Consider the following 18861-nt stretch of genomic DNA (forward strand, 5'->3'; position numbering starts at 1 on the left):
CAACAAAGTTAATTAAAGGGCTGGAGGATGTCAGCTACGGGGAAAGACTGCGAGCACTGAACTCATTTTCTCTGGAGAAGAGACGCTTGAGAGGGGATATGATTTCAATGTACAAATACCGTACTGATGACCCCACAATAGGGATAAAACTTTTCCGCATAAGGGAATTAATAAGACTCGCGGCCATTCAATAAAATTAGAAGAGAAGTGGTTTAATCTTAAACTGTGTAGATGGTTCTTTACTGTAAGCCCTTGTACACACGGTGGGAGATTCCAACGGAATGTGTCCTATCGGACCATTTTGTCGGATAATCCGACTGTGTGTGGTCTCCATCGGACTGTTTCCGTCGGAATATCCGACGGACCAACTTTTCCAACTTGCCGGTAAAAGTTTCCGACAAAATGCTCCGACTGGACATACTCCGATCATGTGTAGCCTACTCCGACGGACAAAGTGCCACGCATGCTCAGATCAAATTCCTAGACCAAAGCTATTGGCTACTAGCCCGAACATAGTCCCGTCGTAACGAAATAACGTCACCACGTTATGTACAATCGGATTTTCCGACAACTTTGTCCGACCGTGTGTATGCAACACCTCTTCCGGAATTAATCCGTCGGAATTACTCTGACGGATTTGATTGTCGGAAGCTCTGACCGTTTGTACAAGGGCTAAGAGCGGTAAGGATGTGGAATTCCCTTCCACAGGCGGTGGTATCAGCAGGGAGCATAGATAATTAAAAAAAACTATTAGCTAGGCACCTGACCGACCACAACATACAGGGATTTAGAATATAATAGTGACATAAATACACACACAGGTTGGACTTGATGGATTTGTGTCTTTTTTCAACCTCACCTACTATGTAACTGATGATCAGGGTACTGATTATCAGTGTCCTGATTACCAGTGCAGTCCCAACAGTGCTCCTCATCAGTGCTGCCTCATTAGCGCACATCAGTGAAAGAGAAAAATGACCTGTGTGCAAAAAAACTGTTTTTTGTTTTTTTTTCTAAATTTTCGGTCTTTTTTCAGTTATTTAGAAAAAAAACAAAAAACAGTTTTGATTAAATACCAAAAAAGAAAATTGCATTTGTGTGAAAAAAAATGATAAAAACTTTGGGTGCAGTGTTGCATGACATTCAAAGTGCGACAGCACTAAGCCCCTGTTCACACCTATGCAAATTAGATGTGCGTTTCACCGCATCTAATTCGCATAGTAGGAGAATGTGCCTGGCTCCCTATGGAGCGCTTTCACATATCTCTGGGGCGGCTGCGGAGCGCACTGCAGAAAAAACGTGTGCGTCTTTGGCTCCGTTTCAAGGCCAAATTCAGTCATAGAATCGGCCCTGATTCATCCCTGAAACGGGGGAACAGGGACGCACAGCGCTCCTGTGCTTTCCGCAGCGGGTGATAGTGTGAACACGGGCTTAAAGCTGAAAATTGGCCTGGGCAGGAAGAGGGGGTAAAGGGACCCAGTAGACAAGTGGTTACGTTATTGGCTTTTGTGACTCAGTTGATCAGGGGCAATGCCTATGCACTGCATTATAGTCTGTTACTTATTTCTGGCGATTATGCCACTTTTCATGAATTCCAAACATTCACTGTTTCAGGTCTCTACGCCACCAGTGCCATTTTCTATTTCTGAGTGAAAGAGAAACTGGTGCGGGTTCTGTGTTAAGTCTGCCATAACCTGGTAGACCGCTCACAAGCCTCTCTCCGCCTGGGCAGCAAGCACCCAACATGGACTGAGCCTGCATGTAGGCAGGTGGTGCTCAACTGCAACAACAATGCAGATGAGAGGAACTCATGAGAAACCTGGTTCCTCTAGTTTTCTGAGTCACTGGGGCAACGACCCGATTGAATGCTGGCTGCCCATGTGACTCTTGTGGTCATCTTGGGTATGGCATAGTTTATTTAAGACCCTAGCTCTTGGGTTTGGTGCGCTTGATGTTGAGGAGAAAGTGTAGTGCAAGGTACCCCATCTGTTAGTAAACTCTCCCTACCACTAATACTGTGCCTGATGAGGGAAAGAGTAGGAGTCATAACCTCTTTGGACCTCTGCCCGGTTGGGTTCAAGGTGGCTAGTCCGCATTCTGCCCCAGATGCTGTCAGTTTGGCTGAAACCTACTTACTACACGCTGTCGCAACTGTGAGTGTTCACATGCTGGGCTGCCTTTCCACGGGTGTTTGTGAACTATCTTTACATTATTTCAATATAGGTTATTTCATCACACTGGGACTGTGTGTGTGTTATTGCCACCGCTGCCCCCAGTAAATGCAGGGTTAACAACTTTCCCACAGTCTCTCGATCTCAGCTGTAAGAGGCATCAGACAGAGGGAGTTGGAGCAAGCAGCTTCAGCTCTCCTACTCAGTATGCTGTGTCTCTGGCACAGATAAGGCATCGAAAATGGAACAGATTGCACCTCATTTACAAAGGGTCTTCATTTTCTTGGTTTAAAACAGAATATCTCAACCAGGGATCCAGGCAACCCTAGGGTTCCTCCAGAGGTTGCTAGAGGTTCCTTGAGCAATGAGCAATTTCTACCTCTCAGATAAGTTCCTACTGAAACCATTGATCTTTTTAGCTGTCTGTAAGGGGGTAATTCTTCCCATTGGCCACAAATGTAAGGAGCATTCTTCCCACTGATCACACTAATGTATCATGAGTTGTAGATTCATTTTTAACCATTTCTCACCCGGCCTATAGCAAAAGGATGGCCAAGCGGTGGCTCTCCTGTTCTGACTAGACGTTATTTGACGTCTTTCAGACAATATCTCCGCCGGCCGCCGACCAAAAAATGGGAAATTCAATTTCCCGGGACAAACCGAATTTCCCAGGACATTTCCCGGGACAAAATTAATTCGGGACAAATGTCCTAATCCCGGGAATGTCCCGGGAAATTCGGGACAGTTGGCAACTATGTAAGTCTGTGAAATAGCTCCACCACAAAGAGCCACAAAAGGCAGGATATAGTGTGATACCGCTTTTTTAATTGCTTAAAATTAGCACTTACATAGTCCAGCATAGGTTCACAAACAATCCGCTCAAGGGGAAGCAGAAGCCGGTTTGATGCCGCTATATGATTCACAGCGTGCGCAGTGCGTCTCAGCTTTCCAAACGTAAGTGGAGGGGGATCCTAATGTTATGCATGTCAGGCCTCGCTTCTATGCATTTCACGCTAGAGCGCGTGTCATCTGGAGTGCTTCAAATATTCTTTATGAATTCCATACTTTGTGTTAAAATGTGACCCTCTTTCCCATCTCAGAATGTGGAAGGTACATTAGGGCCTATTATATTTTAGTATAGTTAATCCCAATTACAATTCATTTGCTAAAGAAATTAGGAATGTTCACACAATACATTTTAGGGAAAATTCATTTTAACTATTCCATTAATAATAAGTAAACAGGAATTTTCTTTTCACTTGATTCGAGAATTAAAGTGAATCTTCACACATTTTATAGTGTGATGATTCAGAAATCCTTTAGTAAATCAGCCTCATTGTCTTCTGTATAAGTGAAATATTGCATTAGTATCTACTGAGTGCCTACATCTTGGCTTCAGCTAAATGATGGCAAGGTTGGATTGTCGAATGCATTTACAGTACTCAAAGAAAAAAGAGAAGATGAGTTCCTAAAATGATAGTAAATCATTTTTCCATGCACATAAGACACATCATACAGTGCTTACCATGATGCCCCCAAAACAGATTCCTTGAAAAAAACAGACATAATTAGTGAGCTGGTTGCTTGCTGCATAAGTGTTATCTCCATTAGGAAAGTATAAGAGGATATTGACAACAATATTCCATACTGCCAGTGGGATAATAGCAGCAAGTATTGAATACTCAGAGCACTTATTCAGAAACATGATCAGATGGCAAATCAATCAATGTAGGCCTGTATTGTGAATACCAGAACTTGGATCTCTATGCTTCCTGCATCTGATCTGGACAGCGTGGTTTCTGAGATATTTAAACAAACAATTCAAGCACTAAGAGCCCATTCACACAGGGGCAACTCCTGATCCGACTTCAGGTCGCCCCTAGTCGCCTCAGGTCGCCTCAGGTCGGACAACATTTAAAAAGCAATGTAAGTGAATGAGAGCCGTCTTAATGCACACTACTGAAGTCGCTCCGACTTCAGAAAAGGTTCGAGCCCATTCACACAGGGGCAACACGACTTGTAGGCGACTTGAGTCAGGCAACTTGGACACGACTTGAGTTAAGATCACAGCGCGACTTGGGACGACTTCAAAACGACTTGTGATGACTTCAAGCCCGACTTGGGACGACTTACAAGTCGCCCCAGGCCAGGCGACTTTTGCCGAGGCCAAGCAGAGAATGAGCTCAAGGGGGAACTCCACGGCAAATTTCTGAAAAAAATTTGGCGTGGGTTCCCCCTCCGAGAGCATACCAGGCCCTTAGGTCTGGTATGGATTCCAAGGGGAACCCCCTACGCCGAAAAAACGGCGTGGGGGTCCCCCCCAGATCCACACCAGACCCTTATCCGAGCACGCTACCCGGCCGGCCAGGAAAGGGGGTGGGGACGAGCGGGCGCCCCCCCCCTCCTGAGCCGTACCAGGCCGCGTGCCCTCAACATGGGGGGGTGCCTTGGGGGAGGGGGGGCGTGCGGCCCCCCCACCCCAAAGCACCTTGTCCCCATGTCGATGAGGACAAGGGCCTCTTCCCGACAACCCTGGCCGTTGGTTGTCGGGGTCTGCGGGCGGGGGGCTTATCGGAATCCGGGAGCCCCCTTTAATAAGGGGGCTCCTGGATACCGGCCCCCCACCCTATGTGAATGAGTATGGGGTACAATGTACCCCTACCCATTCACCTGTAAAAAAAAAGTAAAAAAAAACACAACACACAAGGGTTAAAATAGTTTATTGCACAGCTCCGGGGGTCTTCCGTCTTCGGGGTCTTCTCGCCGGACTCCTCCGCTATCTTCTGCTAGCTCTTTTACTAGCGGAGGAGTCCGGCTTTCTTCCTCCCCGCCGCCGGCCTCTTCTCCCGACTTCGGGGGTCTTGTCCCCCTCTTCGGTTCTTCTGCCGGGCCACCGCGCCTTCTTATAGCTCTTTTGCAGGCGGTGGCCCGGTCTTCTGTCGCCGCCGCCTTCCGTTCTTCTTCTTCTTCTTCTTCTCCAGGAGATGTTGACACGACGCTCTCTCCGGCCACAATGCCAGGGACGCGCTCCGCTGCCACTTATATAGGGACAATGGGGCGGTGTCACATGGGTTGATGTCACATGGGTTGATGTCACATGGTAAGGGGGCGGGGTCACCATGTGACATCAACCCATGTGACCAACCCATGTGACATCAACCCATGTGACACCGCCCCATTGTCCCTATATAAGTGGCAGCGGAGCGCGTCCCTGGCATTGTGGCCGGAGAGAGCGTCGTGTCAACATCTCCTGGAGAAGAAGAAGAAGAAGAAGAAGAAGAACGGAAGGCGGCGGCGGCGGCGACAGAAGACCGGGCCACCGCCTGCAAAAGAGCTATAAGAAGGCGCGGTGGCCCGGCAGAAGAACCGAAGAGGGGGACAAGACCCCCGAAGTCGGGAGAAGAGGCCGGCGGCGGGGAGGAAGAAAGCCGGACTCCTCCGCTAGTAAAAGAGCTAGCAGAAGATAGCGGAGGAGTCCGACGAGAAGACCCCGAAGACGGAAGACCCCCGGAGCTGTGCAATAAACTATTTTAACCCTTGTGTGTTGTGTTTTTTACTTTTTTTTTACAGGTGAATGGGTAGGGGTACATTGTACCCCATACTCATTCACATAGGGTGGGGGGCCGGTATCCAGGAGCCCCCTTATTAAAGGGGGCTCCCGGATTCCGATAAGCCCCCCGCCCGCAGACCCCGACAACCAACGGCCAGGGTTGTCGGGAAGAGGCCCTTGTCCTCATCGACATGGGGACAAGGTGCTTTGGGGTGGGGGGGCCGCACGCCCCCCCTCCCCCAAGGCACCCCCCCATGTTGAGGGCACGCGGCCTGGTACGGCTCAGGAGGGGGGGGGGCCGCCCGCTCGTCCCCACCCCCTTTCCTGGCCGGCCGGGTAGCGTGCTCGGATAAGGGTCTGGTGTGGCTCTGGGGGGGACCCCCACGCCGTTTTTTCGGCATAGGGGGTTCCCCTTGGAATCCATACCAGACCTAAGGGCCTGGTATGCTCTCGGAGGGGGAACCCACGCCAAATTTTTTTCAGAAATTTGCCGTGGAGTTCCCCCTTCAGAGCTAATAATTCTGTCAAAGTCGCCTCCGTATAGACAGAGATCCGACTTGGAGGCGATCTCCATTGAAATCAATGGGTACCGGTCGCCTACAAGTCGGATAGAAGTAGTACAGGAAGAGCCCATTCACACAGGGGCAACTCCTGATCCGACTTCAGGTCGCCCCTAGTCGCCTCAGGTCGCCTCAGGTCGGACAACATTTAAAAAGCAATGTAAGTGAATGAGAGCCGTCTTAATGCACACTACTGAAGTCGCTCCGACTTCAGAAAAGGTTCCTGTACTACTTCTATCCGACTTGTAGGCGACCGGTACCCATTGATTTCAATGGAGATCGCCTCCAAGTCGGATCTCCGTCTATACGGAGGCGACTTTGACAGAATTATTAGCTCTGAAGGGGGAACTCCACGGCAAATTTCTGAAAAAAATTTGGCGTGGGTTCCCCCTCCGAGAGCATACCAGGCCCTTAGGTCTGGTATGGATTCCAAGGGGAACCCCCTACGCCGAAAAAACGGCGTGGGGGTCCCCCCCCAGAGCCACACCAGACCCTTATCCGAGCACGCTACCCGGCCGGCCAGGAAAGGGGGTGGGGACGAGCGGGCGGCCCCCCCCTCCTGAGCCGTACCAGGGCGCGTGCCCTCAACATGGGGGGGGTGCCTTGGGGGAGGGGGGGCGTGCGGCCCCCCCACCCCAAAGCACCTTGTCCCCATGTCGATGAGGACAAGGGCCTCTTCCCGACAACCCTGGCCGTTGGTTGTCGGGGTCTGCGGGCGGGGGGCTTATCGGAATCCGGGAGCCCCCTTTAATAAGGGGGCTCCTGGATACCGGCCCCCCACCCTATGTGAATGAGTATGGGGTACAATGTACCCCTACCCATTCACCTGTAAAAAAAAAGTAAAAAACACAACACACAAGGGTTAAAATAGTTTATTGCACAGCTCCGGGGGTCTTCCGTCTTCGGGGTCTTCTCGCCGGACTCCTCCGCTATCTTCTGCTAGCTCTTTTACTAGCGGAGGAGTCCGGCTTTCTTCCTCCCCGCCGCCGGCCTCTTCTCCCGACTTCGGGGGTCTTGTCCCCCTCTTCGGTTCTTCTGCCGGGCCACCGCGCCTTCTTATAGCTCTTTTGCAGGCGGTGGCCCGGTCTTCTGTCGCCGCCGCCGCCGCCGCCTTCCGTTCTTCTTCTTCTTCTTCTTCTTCTTCTTCTTCTTCTTCTTCTTCTTCTCCAGGAGATGTTGACACGACGCTCTCTCCGGCCACAATGCCAGGGACGCGCTCCGCTGCCACTTATATAGGGACAATGGGGCGGTGTCACATGGGTTGGTCACATGGGTTGATGTCACATGGTGACCCCGCCCCCTTACCATGTGACATCAACCCATGTGACCAACCCATGTGACATCAACCCATGTGACACCGCCCCATTGTCCCTATATAAGTGGCAGCGGAGCGCGTCCCTGGCATTGTGGCCGGAGAGAGCGTCGTGTCAACATCTCCTGGAGAAGAAGAAGAAGAAGAAGAAGAAGAAGAAGAACGGAAGGCGGCGGCGACAGAAGACCGGGCCACCGCCTGCAAAAGAGCTATAAGAAGGCGCGGTGGCCCGGCAGAAGAACCGAAGAGGGGGACAAGACCCCCGAAGTCGGGAGAAGAGGCCGGCGGCGGGGAGGAAGAAAGCCGGACTCCTCCGCTAGTAAAAGAGCTAGCAGAAGATAGCGGAGGAGTCCGGCGAGAAGACCCCGAAGACGGAAGACCCCCGGAGCTGTGCAATAAACTATTTTAACCCTTGTGTGTTGTGTTTTTTTTTACTTTTTTTTTACAGGTGAATGGGTAGGGGTACATTGTACCCCATACTCATTCACATAGGGTGGGGGGCCGGTATCCAGGAGCCCCCTTATTAAAGGGGGCTCCCGGATTCCGATAAGCCCCCCGCCCGCAGACCCCGACAACCAACGGCCAGGGTTGTCGGGAAGAGGCCCTTGTCCTCATCGACATGGGGACAAGGTGCTTTGGGGTGGGGGGGCCGCACGCCCCCCCTGCCCCAAGGCACCCCCCCATGTTGAGGGCACGCGGCCTGGTACGGCTCAGGAGGGGGGGGGCGCCCGCTCGTCCCCACCCCCTTTCCTGGCCGGCCGGGTAGCGTGCTCGGATAAGGGTCTGGTGTGGATCTGGGGGGGACCCCCACGCCGTTTTTTCGGCGTAGGGGGTTCCCCTTGGAATCCATACCAGACCTAAGGGCCTGGTATGCTCTCGGAGGGGGAACCCACGCCAAATTTTTTTCAGAAATTTGCCGTGGAGTTCCCCCTTGAGCTCATTCTCTGCTTGGCCTCGGCAAAAGTCGCCTGGCCTGGGGCGACTTGTAAGTCGTCCCAAGTCGGGCTTGAAGTCATCACAAGTCGTTTTGAAGTCGTCCCAAGTCGCGCTGTGATCTTAACTCAAGTCGTGTCCAAGTTGCCTGACTCAAGTCGCCTACAAGTCGTGTTGCCCCTGTGTGAATGGGCTCTTAGTAACTGCACAAGACCAAAACAGACACATTACTAATAGTAGAAGTGACAGCATTCCTATATGCTTGTGCAATTAAGGGTACCTAGTTTAGAGTCAGAGTCACGGTCTCTTCGCTCGCTCGTCCCTCTGTGGTCCCACCTGAGTCTATGCAGTCACTTAGCTAGCCACGCCCCCGCCACGCCCCCGCTTGCAGTTTTCACAAATAAATGACAGGATGACAATAGCATGTGTCCTCCTTGTCCAATAGAGACAAGGAGGACAAAATAAGGCAAGAGGGGACATTCTAGGGTAGAGGGAGGACCCAGGCTGTTGTAAAAGCGCCAAAACCTTAACACTTGATTGCCCGAAATTTCAGATGCCCGGGACAAGCGGCAACATTCGGGACAATAAACGGGACAAATTAAAATCGGGACAAGTCTCAAAAATTCGGGATTGTCCCGTGATTTTCGGGACTATTGGCAACTATGCACTCTGGTTATCAGAGGCCAGTGTATGGAAGTCTGAAGAAGTACCAGAGCAGTCTTATTCACCAGCTGGGGATGGTGAACAAGTGGGAAAGCTTCAGCAGTGTTCCAAGCCAGGAACCCAACGGGGGTTAGCAGGGGATGCTTGAGGAGTATACAGGGGGTTAGCTGTAGAAAAGTTTAGGAGATCCAGTGACAACTGGGAACTTGATGTCTAGTGAGAGACAGGGAGCTTAGTGAGTGAAGATCTACAGTAAGATACTGTGAGATTTGACAAAAGATCTATAATGGATTATTGTGAGTTACGTGTATAGATCCTTATTGACTGTTCAAAGTTCAGTTACCATAGGAGACAGCAGTTCTACAAATACAGTTGCTGCATCCAGCTTAAAAGCCCTTTACCTGTATAGCGGTCTCCATATTTTTGTCTCAGAAATAGCCAATTGCTATTGCATCTGTCTAAGGGTGTACTGGCCCTAACCCTCTCTCCCTCAGTTCTTGTTAAGAGACAATAAATCTCTTTTGTTCTGGCGCCCATGTTTTCAACTTGCATTAAACCCACCATGCCTAGTAACCCATACTGCGAAGAAGGATGTCGGCTCTACCTAACTCTGGAGGTCACCATTAGGCCTTTGGAGGTCAGGGATGCCGCTAAACACCTCTCTCAGGTTTTTATTTAGGATGGACGCGACAGGAAGTGATAGAAAATCTCTGAAGCAGGAATCTGGGTTGGAATAAAAACCTGGTTTGGATAAGCAGATAAAGCGATGACTGGACTTGCACTTTATTACATGAAAAGCCACTATGCCAACTTACTTAGATCGGGGAAGGTCTGTCCTGGATATGTAGAGCAGACAGAGGAAAAGGAACACAGAAAAAGCAGCAAGGCCAACCCAGACTGCGATAACAATGGAATCTGCAAACACATAAAACACATGGACAGGAGTGATGTCATAGTCATAGTCTTACCTTTCAATATGTAATTTTTGTTTTCATTATTGACCATATCACTCTAGGCTGTATTTAAGTAGTATTAAAGCTCAAACCAAAAAATGTAATATATTGCAGCTTACATCAATAATCAGATGTGGCGGCATTCTTTTTTTTTTTTTTTCCAGGGTGTTTTTTCCTCTCTGTTTTTAACTGGTGATCTGGCCAATAACACTCCTCCTGTATTAAGGTGTCCCCACTCTGGATAAAGGAGCACAGGGGACACCTTTGGACAACAGAATTGTCAATCTGTTGGGAGGAAAGTGATAGATGTACTAGCAATTTTGATAAACGAATGCATTGAAGCTGAACTCCAGCTAACACTTCATAAGCATTAACAGCAAACAGTTTTGTTCCTTTTGAGATAAAAGTTTTACATAAATGAACAAAAGTAGGTCATTGTAAGCCCCCCCCTGTCAGTGGTAAATGGTTTGTCTTGGCGCTACTTCCTATATGTGCAGAAAAGTTTGTTCTGTTGAAAAGCAACAGACTTGCTGGCCAGATCACCAGGTGAAAATAAAGGAAAGGAAGCTTGAAAAAGAAAACAAATGCAGCCATTACATCTAAGAACTGATAACATAACATTTGCTTTTTGGTTTAATACTGCTTTAAAGTATATAAATTATACAGTATATTTAGTCTAAAATCTCTGTTGTTTTCTACATTCACTATAAATTGCACTTCATAGGTAATGGTCACAACATGTATAGATCTATGTAGTATGCATTTCATGTTATTTCCCATTTTTTATATGTTTTTTTTAGCTGTCATACACATTTATACAACGTATAATATTATACACACTGTGCTTAATTTGTGTTGCCTTGTTACTGATATATATAATCATTACTGAAAAATTCCTGTTTTTATATTTCACACCCTCTCTAATTATGTCATTTGAGATTTATCAATTTGTACGGTCACATTTTGTATATATAATTATGTTCCTGGTAATAATCATAATAATCATGTTACTATATATATATATATATATATATATATATATATATATATATATATATATATATACTGTATATAGATGTGAATCTGTTTGCATTTTAACCTAATGTTCTATGTATATTTTTTTTATGTAGTATTGAGAATACTGGTAAAAATTAGCGCTTGCTGCTTTTGCTATTTTGCCGTAATTACAGTATGTTATGCAACCAGGGATCAGCACAAGATACTTTGAGGGGAATGTACTAAAAGCACAACACACAAAATTTGGTGCTATTGTGCAAAGTAACCAATCAGCTTCTATGTTTTATTGTCAAAGCTTAACCACTTCAATACCGGCACTTTCACCCCCTTCCTGCCCAGTCCAATTTTACGCTTTCAGCGTGATCAAACAACACTGTCCTGTCAGCCTTGCCAGTTATCGGCTCTCCTATCTTCACATAGAGACAGCCTGTGAGGAAAGGAATGCGGTTAATTGGCAAGTCTGTTTACATGTGACCATCTGTGATTGGACGACCTCCCCGAACTGGAGAGCCCCGCTGTAGCCATATTTTTTTTTCATTATGGGTGCCCGGGCACCGCCCACTCTATCCACGGCACCCCCTATATGGTTAATTGATAGATTCATGCATAACATGAATCTATCCATTGCCGCCACCCCCTATTTATGTGTCTGGCCCCTTTCAGGATGCTGGGTGTCTGAATTACAGCGGCAAAGGGTGTTTTTTTGAAGCACCTGAGGCTCTATTAGGCTTCAAGATAGGGTGGGCTCAGAGCGCCGAGCATTGCGCCATGAGTCCACCCAGGTGTTACAACAGTGCATGAATATTCGCTGTTGTAACACTGATCCTCAATCTGGCCAATCAGAAGCAGGTCTGAGAACCATTTTCCTATTGGCCCGAAAAGAGAAGACTCCCTAATGGCCGCCGCCGAGGAGGAGGGAGGAAATGAAAGCCACCAATGCCCGTGGAGAGGAAGGGAAAGCTGTCGCCGCCACCGAGCAAGGGAAGTTGCCAGTGAATAGATGCTGCATTGATGGGGTAAGTGCACCAGACCCGCCCGCCGACCACCACTGGTTGGCAGGAAGGGGTGAATTGAACAAGCTGAACTTAGAATTAATTGGTTACTATGCAGAGCTGCACCCAGTTCTGCGTGCTTCAGTTTTAGTAAACCCCCCCACCACCAAATTTGTTGGTTAGTCCACAGAAAATACAGAAAGGTCATGATGAAAGGTTTTGATCAGAAAGATTACCCAAGTTTTTTGGGAAAAAATGTTTTTTGTCCTGGAAGTCTAAAGGTCGTAGTGTGTCCTGAACGTTGTATTAGATGTCTGAATTGGGTGACCAAAGCCATGGGGACACAGATGTTTGGCTCAATACACACTCAGAACTGGCTTTTGGCGAGCGAGTGGCGACATTAGGATCTGCTTGCCATGTGCCCCCTTTAAAGGTTCAATCCATCCTAAACGGATGTATCAGATTTTGGCAGATGGTGGACATTTATAGCATATGCCTTGAAAATGTATTGGTGTGAGTTCTGGATTTAAAATCCAGCCTGTGTATGCAACAAGCAAATATTACTGTCCCTGTGTACATATAAAATGATGAACTATACACAGAAACAAAGGTTTTTAAAACATTACGCTTCATGCAAATGGCTGTACAGAGCACAGAGACTGCGTAATGCCCCTGGATCCACTGCTGCAATGTACAACCATCCACTGAGGTGAACGGGAGGAGCAGGCTGGTTGTACGCCAGGGTTTGCATGCTCAATGACAAGTGCTCTGCATGCACGCTAACTTCTTTTGGGGCATACATCAGTGTGCATGCAGACAGGGACAGTGCCAGCATAAGGCTGCTTAGGCAGCCGCCTTAAGGAACCTTGCTGGGGATTCTTAAATACCCATCTTCTGTTCCCTGGCGCTGCTCCCTCTCTCCTCTCCATGTTTGTCTCACCTGCCAGCTGCCTGTGGCCTGTGATTGCATGGCCCTGCCCCCTCATTGCACACTACTGTCTGGTGGCAGTGTGGCATGGCTCAGGTTTTTGGTGCTGTGTGGTGTCCTTTGCGATGTGCCCCATCACATTGGACAGTGGGGGGATGGGTAACCCATCCCCTTATTACATGCATTATTTGGGGTCAGTTTGGTTGGGATTTTGGGTGCAGCATGGTGTCCTTAACCATGGGGGGGGGGGGGTGCATCTTCGCCTGCGTGGAAAGGGAAGCTTGATCCTGCATGCAGGTGTTTTTACGCAAGCCCCCCATAAACAACCGCATATAGCTGCGCTCTCTAATGCAATTCAATTTGTGGCTGTATGCGTTGGTAGAGGGTCCCAATGATGTCATTACATAGGCTCTGCACACTGTATGACATTGTGCATGAAGCCTTACACATATTGACAAAACGGATTATTTGAAGGTCTGATCTGATTTTTTCCTGGAGGATTTCTTTGGACCTTCGCTGAGAGATTCTTGTTGGACTGTTTGGGGCCACATGGGAGCAGTTTCCATACTGTATGGGTTATTGATATTTTTCGACACCTGGCTCTGTATGTTAAAAATCCCTGAAAAAGGGCATCAAGCCGGAAACGTCGGGTTCATCCATTAAAGCGGAGGTCCACCCTAAAGTGGACCTTCTGCTCATCGGAACCCTCCCCCCCTCCGGCGCCACAATTGGCACCTTTCAGGGGGGAGGGGGGTGCAGATACCTGTACAGTACAGGTATCTGCACCCACTTCCGGGATAGCTCTCTGCGGAAAGTGGCGTAGATTACGCCCCTTTACGCAAGTGCCCACCCCTTTCCGCAAGTGCCCCACTGCCTGCTGGGAAACACACGGATCCCAGAGGCAGCGGGGACCGTCCTTATTGCGCAGCGCGACTCGCGCATGCGCAGTAGGGAACCGGGAAATGAAGCTGAAAGGCTCCATTTCCTGATTCCCATACCCAAGATGGCGGCGGCAGGACTCGAGAGACGATCTAGAGATCGGCTTCGGGTGCCGACATCGCGGGCGCGCTGGACAGGTAAGTGTCACTATTTTAAAAGTCAGCAGCTGCAGTATTTGTAGCTGCTGGCTTTAAAAAAAAAAAAAATGCGGAGTCCCGGCGGACTCCCGCTTTAAGCCTACATGTGTCTTTATATATATCGTAATCCATACAAATGTTAATGCACTCTTTTGTCCTTGATGACTTAAAGAGGAAGTAAACCCTGATGAGTTTACTTCCTCTTTCATTCCCTGCAAAGATAAAGCATAATGGACTACTATGCATCGCATAGTAGTCCATTATGTGTCACTTACCTGACACAGGAGCCAGCGATGTCACCGCTGTCCCCTGTAGTCGCGGCATATCGCCGTTGACCGCTCAGTGCGCCTGCGTGCCGCTGTCTACGGTGCATGCGCCACAGACAGCGGTGCCTGTCTTTCGGCAAATATCTTCTAAACCGTGTAGGTTTAGGAGATATTTCTTGGACCTACAGGTAAGCCTTAATCTAGGCTTACCTGTAGGTCAAAGTTGGTTGAAAGGGTTTACAACCACTTTAAGTCTTTTTATTGAATATAGTATTTTGTAATAAACTTCTCTTTTATATGATACAAGTATTGTTTTTGATCACTTTAAAAGCCCCCCCCCCCCCCCCCCCCCCCCCACTAAGGGGGTTTCGTGTTTTCCCTACAATTTTGGGATGTGGTGACCTCAAACTTTTGATTCTGCAGGCCTTGGAATCTTTTTCCTAGGACCAAATGATGGACGGGGGAATTGGGAAAAAGACAGAGTGGTCTGAGATAAAAAGAGGGAGAGAAGGATTTTGGATCAAATGAAGACTGGGGGGAGCTATTATATTATATTAGGAACAGATGGAGTTGGGAAAAATGAGAGACAGAGGGTTTTAGGATCAAATGAGAGAAGGAAATATTTGGAACACAATGAAGGACAGAGAAAATTGGGATAAAATGAGGGACAAAGGGACAAAAAAACAACTACTACTCACATTTGTTGGCCTTCAGTTGGCTTTCATCAAATGAGACTGGATCGACATAATCAAAGTAATATTCGTATGTCACTGTATAGTTGTCCGTTTTATTTTGCAAGTTTTCCATTTTGGCGCAGAGCCCACTGCTCACATTATGCACCAGTTCTGTGCCCGTCAATGTTCCTGGTCCGCCGTCAGTTCCTGCAGTGACTAGAAAGTTTACTTAGACCTCAGAGCTCTGGAACAGTTATTTACTTTCTACCCCCTCCCTCCACTGCATAGATATAAATCTAAGATAAACACAGGGAATGGGTCAATGTTATAGTGGAAATCAGAGGGTACATAGTGATCTCATGTCAATGCACAAATAATAAAATGAGTCGATGGGGACATTATGAATGATCAGAAAATGACAAAACATACGTTTTATAAATGCTCATTTATTTTAGATGGGAGAAAGCACAGCTAGATTTCTTAAAGCCATTCAGTCCTTTAAATTAAACTATGAATAAAAGACATCCCAACAAAGAAGATAGTAAATAATTACCACTTCTTCTGCCCACACCAACCATTGCCAATGTACCAATACAAGACACAGTAGTGACATAGGGGCTAGCGGGAGGAATCACCGAGTATAGGGGGGGAATGGATTGATTGACACTTTTGGAAGTGCCAGTTTCTGAAGAGTCATATGACAATTCTCCATTACATCTGTATGGGGCAGTGCAGGCAAAAGAAGAGGTAAATACCTCACCACCAATGCAAAGCCTTTTCTAGGAAAGGGTCTTTTCTGACCATAAACTTCCTCCTTTCTACCATATGATATAGAAACTAGACATGGGCGCCGTCAGAAAATTTGTTTAGTTTCGTTCCGTACGGAAAAAAATCCGTATTTTCGTTAGATTCGTAAACTTTTTGTAACAATTCCGAATGTTCATTATGATGAATTTATCATTATGAGGGGTTGCCACCATCCCTGTGTTGTGCTGACTTCCTGGGTTTTTAAACTTTAGTTACGTTGACTTTTCGTAAAAATAACGAAAGTTCGTTGTGATGAATTTATCATTATGAGGGGTTCCCACCATCCCTGTGCTGTGCTGACTTCCTCTGATTGGTGAACAAAACACCAGTCATGTTTCTGTTAAATTGGATCTGAAATTCGTTAACGAAATTTCATATTTTGTATGAAATTCGTAAGCATAGAAATTCCTATAGGGTTCCCACCATCCCTGTGCTGAGTTCCTGGGTCTGAGTGTACACCCGCTGTGCCCGTTATGAAGGGTTCCTACCATCCCTGTGCTGTGCTGACTTGCTCTGATTGGTGAACAGAACACCAGTCATGTTTCTGTTAATTTGGATCCAAAATTCCAAAATTCGTTAACGAAATGTAGTATTTCGTATGAAATTCGTAAGCATAGAAATTCCCATAGGGTTCCCACCATCCCTGTAAACGAAATTTCGTAATTCGTTCGTAATTCGTATGCATAAAAATTCGTATTTCGGATCCGTATGAATTTTCAGAAATTCGTACGAATTTTCGGAAATTCGTACGAATGTTCGGAAATTCGTACGAATTTTAGTTTCATACAAAACTAATCGCACATGTCTAATAGAAACATAGAAGAGTGATGAAAGAAAAAAGACCAAGTGATCCATCAAGTCTGCCCCAATTTTTTTTAATCTATGTTTTATTTTTACTTTTTTTTGTATATGAGTATAGATCTATGTTTCACTTACTATTGACTGCCATTCTACCTATGCTAGAATGTCTAATTCCAAGCATCAACTACTCTTCTGGAAAAATATAACTTTCTGAGATTATGTAAATATATAAAAAAAAAGAATATAACAAAATGGGAGTCTAATTGTGCCTCAGAGGAGTACAAAAAATTGAAAGACAATATAATTATACAAAAATAAACACGTTTTTATTTTATAAAAAACTAAATTTAAGATACATTACAGTCTTAATGATTCAATTTGAGTTCAGGGATGTGCTAGTTCCCAGCAGGTTATAAAGAAAATGGCCTACGCGTTTCGTGGGTGATTCTGCTTCGTCAGGGCCTTGAGGATAGCACAGATGTAAACGTTGTGTGAATTTCTACAAATGTACCATATATCATATCAAATACATAATGATGCAATTAACATAGATATGTAAATCTATTTTTCTTTACATACACTTACATCAGAAAATATAAACATTAACCAGTTGCCGACCGCCGCACGACGATGTACGTCGACAGCATGGCACGGGCAGGCATATTGGCGTACATGTACGTCCCTTGCCTCCCGCGGGTCGGGGGCCCGATCGGGCCCCCGCCCGGTGCCTGCGGCGGTCGGTTTTCGTCCGGGAGCGATCCGGGACGAGGGGGCGGCCATTCATTCATGGCCACCCCCTCGCGATCGCTCCCGACGAATAGGAATCCCCCGTGACATCACTTCCTCTCCTGTAATGTAAACACAGGAGAGGAAGTGATGTATTCTCTCCTCCGTGTCGGTATTTTTCGTTCCGACACGGAGGAGAGCGGATCGGTGAGTTGCACCAACACTCTACACACACAGTAGAACATGCCAGGCACACTCACACCCCCCCTTTACCCCCCGATCACCCCCCCAATTACCCCTTCCCCCCAGTCACAGTGACACCAATGTCATTTTTTTTTTTTTTTTTTTTTTTTTGCATTGGTGTCATTTGTGACTGTAATAACTGTTAGGGCAGTTAGAGTTAGCCCCCTTTAGTTCTAATGTACCCCCCTAACCCCCCCAATAAAGGTTTAACCCCGTGATCACCCCCCGTCGCCAGTGTCACTAAGGCTGGGTTCACATTGCAGCGGTTTATGAGAACGAATGTGATTCGCACCGCACTGCAGTGCAAATCACATCCGATCTCTGTGCGATTCGAGTTCAGCCATTCGCCGCACCCGCCACACCCGCCGCACCCACCGCAAATTCGCACGGGACCCTTTTTTTGGCCCGCAGCAGAATCGGATCGCATGGGTGTTCACACCATGCGATCCGAGTTTGCAGATCGCACTGCGATATGCGAACTGATCTGGGGGTGTCAGTAACATTTCACTGACACTCCCAGCAGTTCGCATAGGGCAGTGTGAACTGCCGCCGGGAGGCATGCGATGCGGGAACCCGCCGCGGATTTGCGGCGTTTCCGCATCGCTCCAGTGTGAACCCAGCCTAATAAGCGATCATTTTTCTGATCGCCGTATTAGTGTCACAGGTGACGCTAGTTAGGCAGGTAGGTATTTAGGTTCGCCGCAGCTTTTTATAGCGCCAGGGACCCCCATATACTACCGCATAAAGCCCCCTGATTGCCCCCTAGTTAACCCTTTCACCAGTGATCACCATATAACTGTTACAGGTGACGCTGGTTGGTTAGTTATTTTTTATAGTTTCAGGGCACCCGCCATTTATTACCTAATAAAGGTTTAACCCCCTGATCACCCGGCGGGTGTCATTTGTGACTAATAACTGTTAGGGCAGTTAGGGTTAGCCCCCTTTAGTTCTAAGGTACCCCCCTAACCCCCCCAATAAAGGTTTAACCCCGTGATCACCCCCCGTCGCCAGTGTCACTAAGGCTGGGTTCACATTGCAGCGGTTTATGAGAACGGATGTGATTCGCACCGCACTGCAGTGCAAATCACATCCGATCTCTGTGCGATTCGAGTTCAGCCATTCGCCGCACCCGCCGCACCCGCCACACCCGCCGCACCCGCCGCAAATTCGCACGGGACCCTTTTTTTGG

General features: G+C 47.6%; 1 protein-coding gene across 3 annotated transcripts in view; it reads right to left on the reverse strand.

The window, feature by feature from the left end:
• Positions 1-15329, reverse strand: part of MRAP (melanocortin 2 receptor accessory protein) — a 38536-nt gene extending 23207 nt beyond the window's left edge. The window contains exons 1-3 of one of the 3 annotated variants that reach the window (XM_077479989.1): positions 15120-15329; positions 10005-10104; positions 3697-3719 (exon numbers count right to left, since the gene is read on the reverse strand). In XM_077479989.1, coding sequence (XP_077336115.1) covers positions 3697-3719; positions 10005-10104; positions 15120-15228 — 232 coding nt within the window. In that variant the 5' untranslated portion in view covers positions 15229-15329. The remainder of the gene's footprint in view (positions 1-3696; positions 3720-10004; positions 10105-15119) is intronic. The other 2 variants (XM_077479990.1, XM_077479991.1) reach the window with 2 other exon arrangements.
• Positions 15330-18861: the final 3532 nt, after the last annotated feature.

This window comes from Lithobates pipiens, unplaced genomic scaffold (assembly GCF_037356315.1).
Source record: "Lithobates pipiens isolate NorthernLeopardFrog02 unplaced genomic scaffold, aLitPip1_a1.2 Scaffold_16, whole genome shotgun sequence".
Taxonomy (NCBI): domain Eukaryota; kingdom Metazoa; phylum Chordata; class Amphibia; order Anura; family Ranidae; genus Lithobates; species Lithobates pipiens.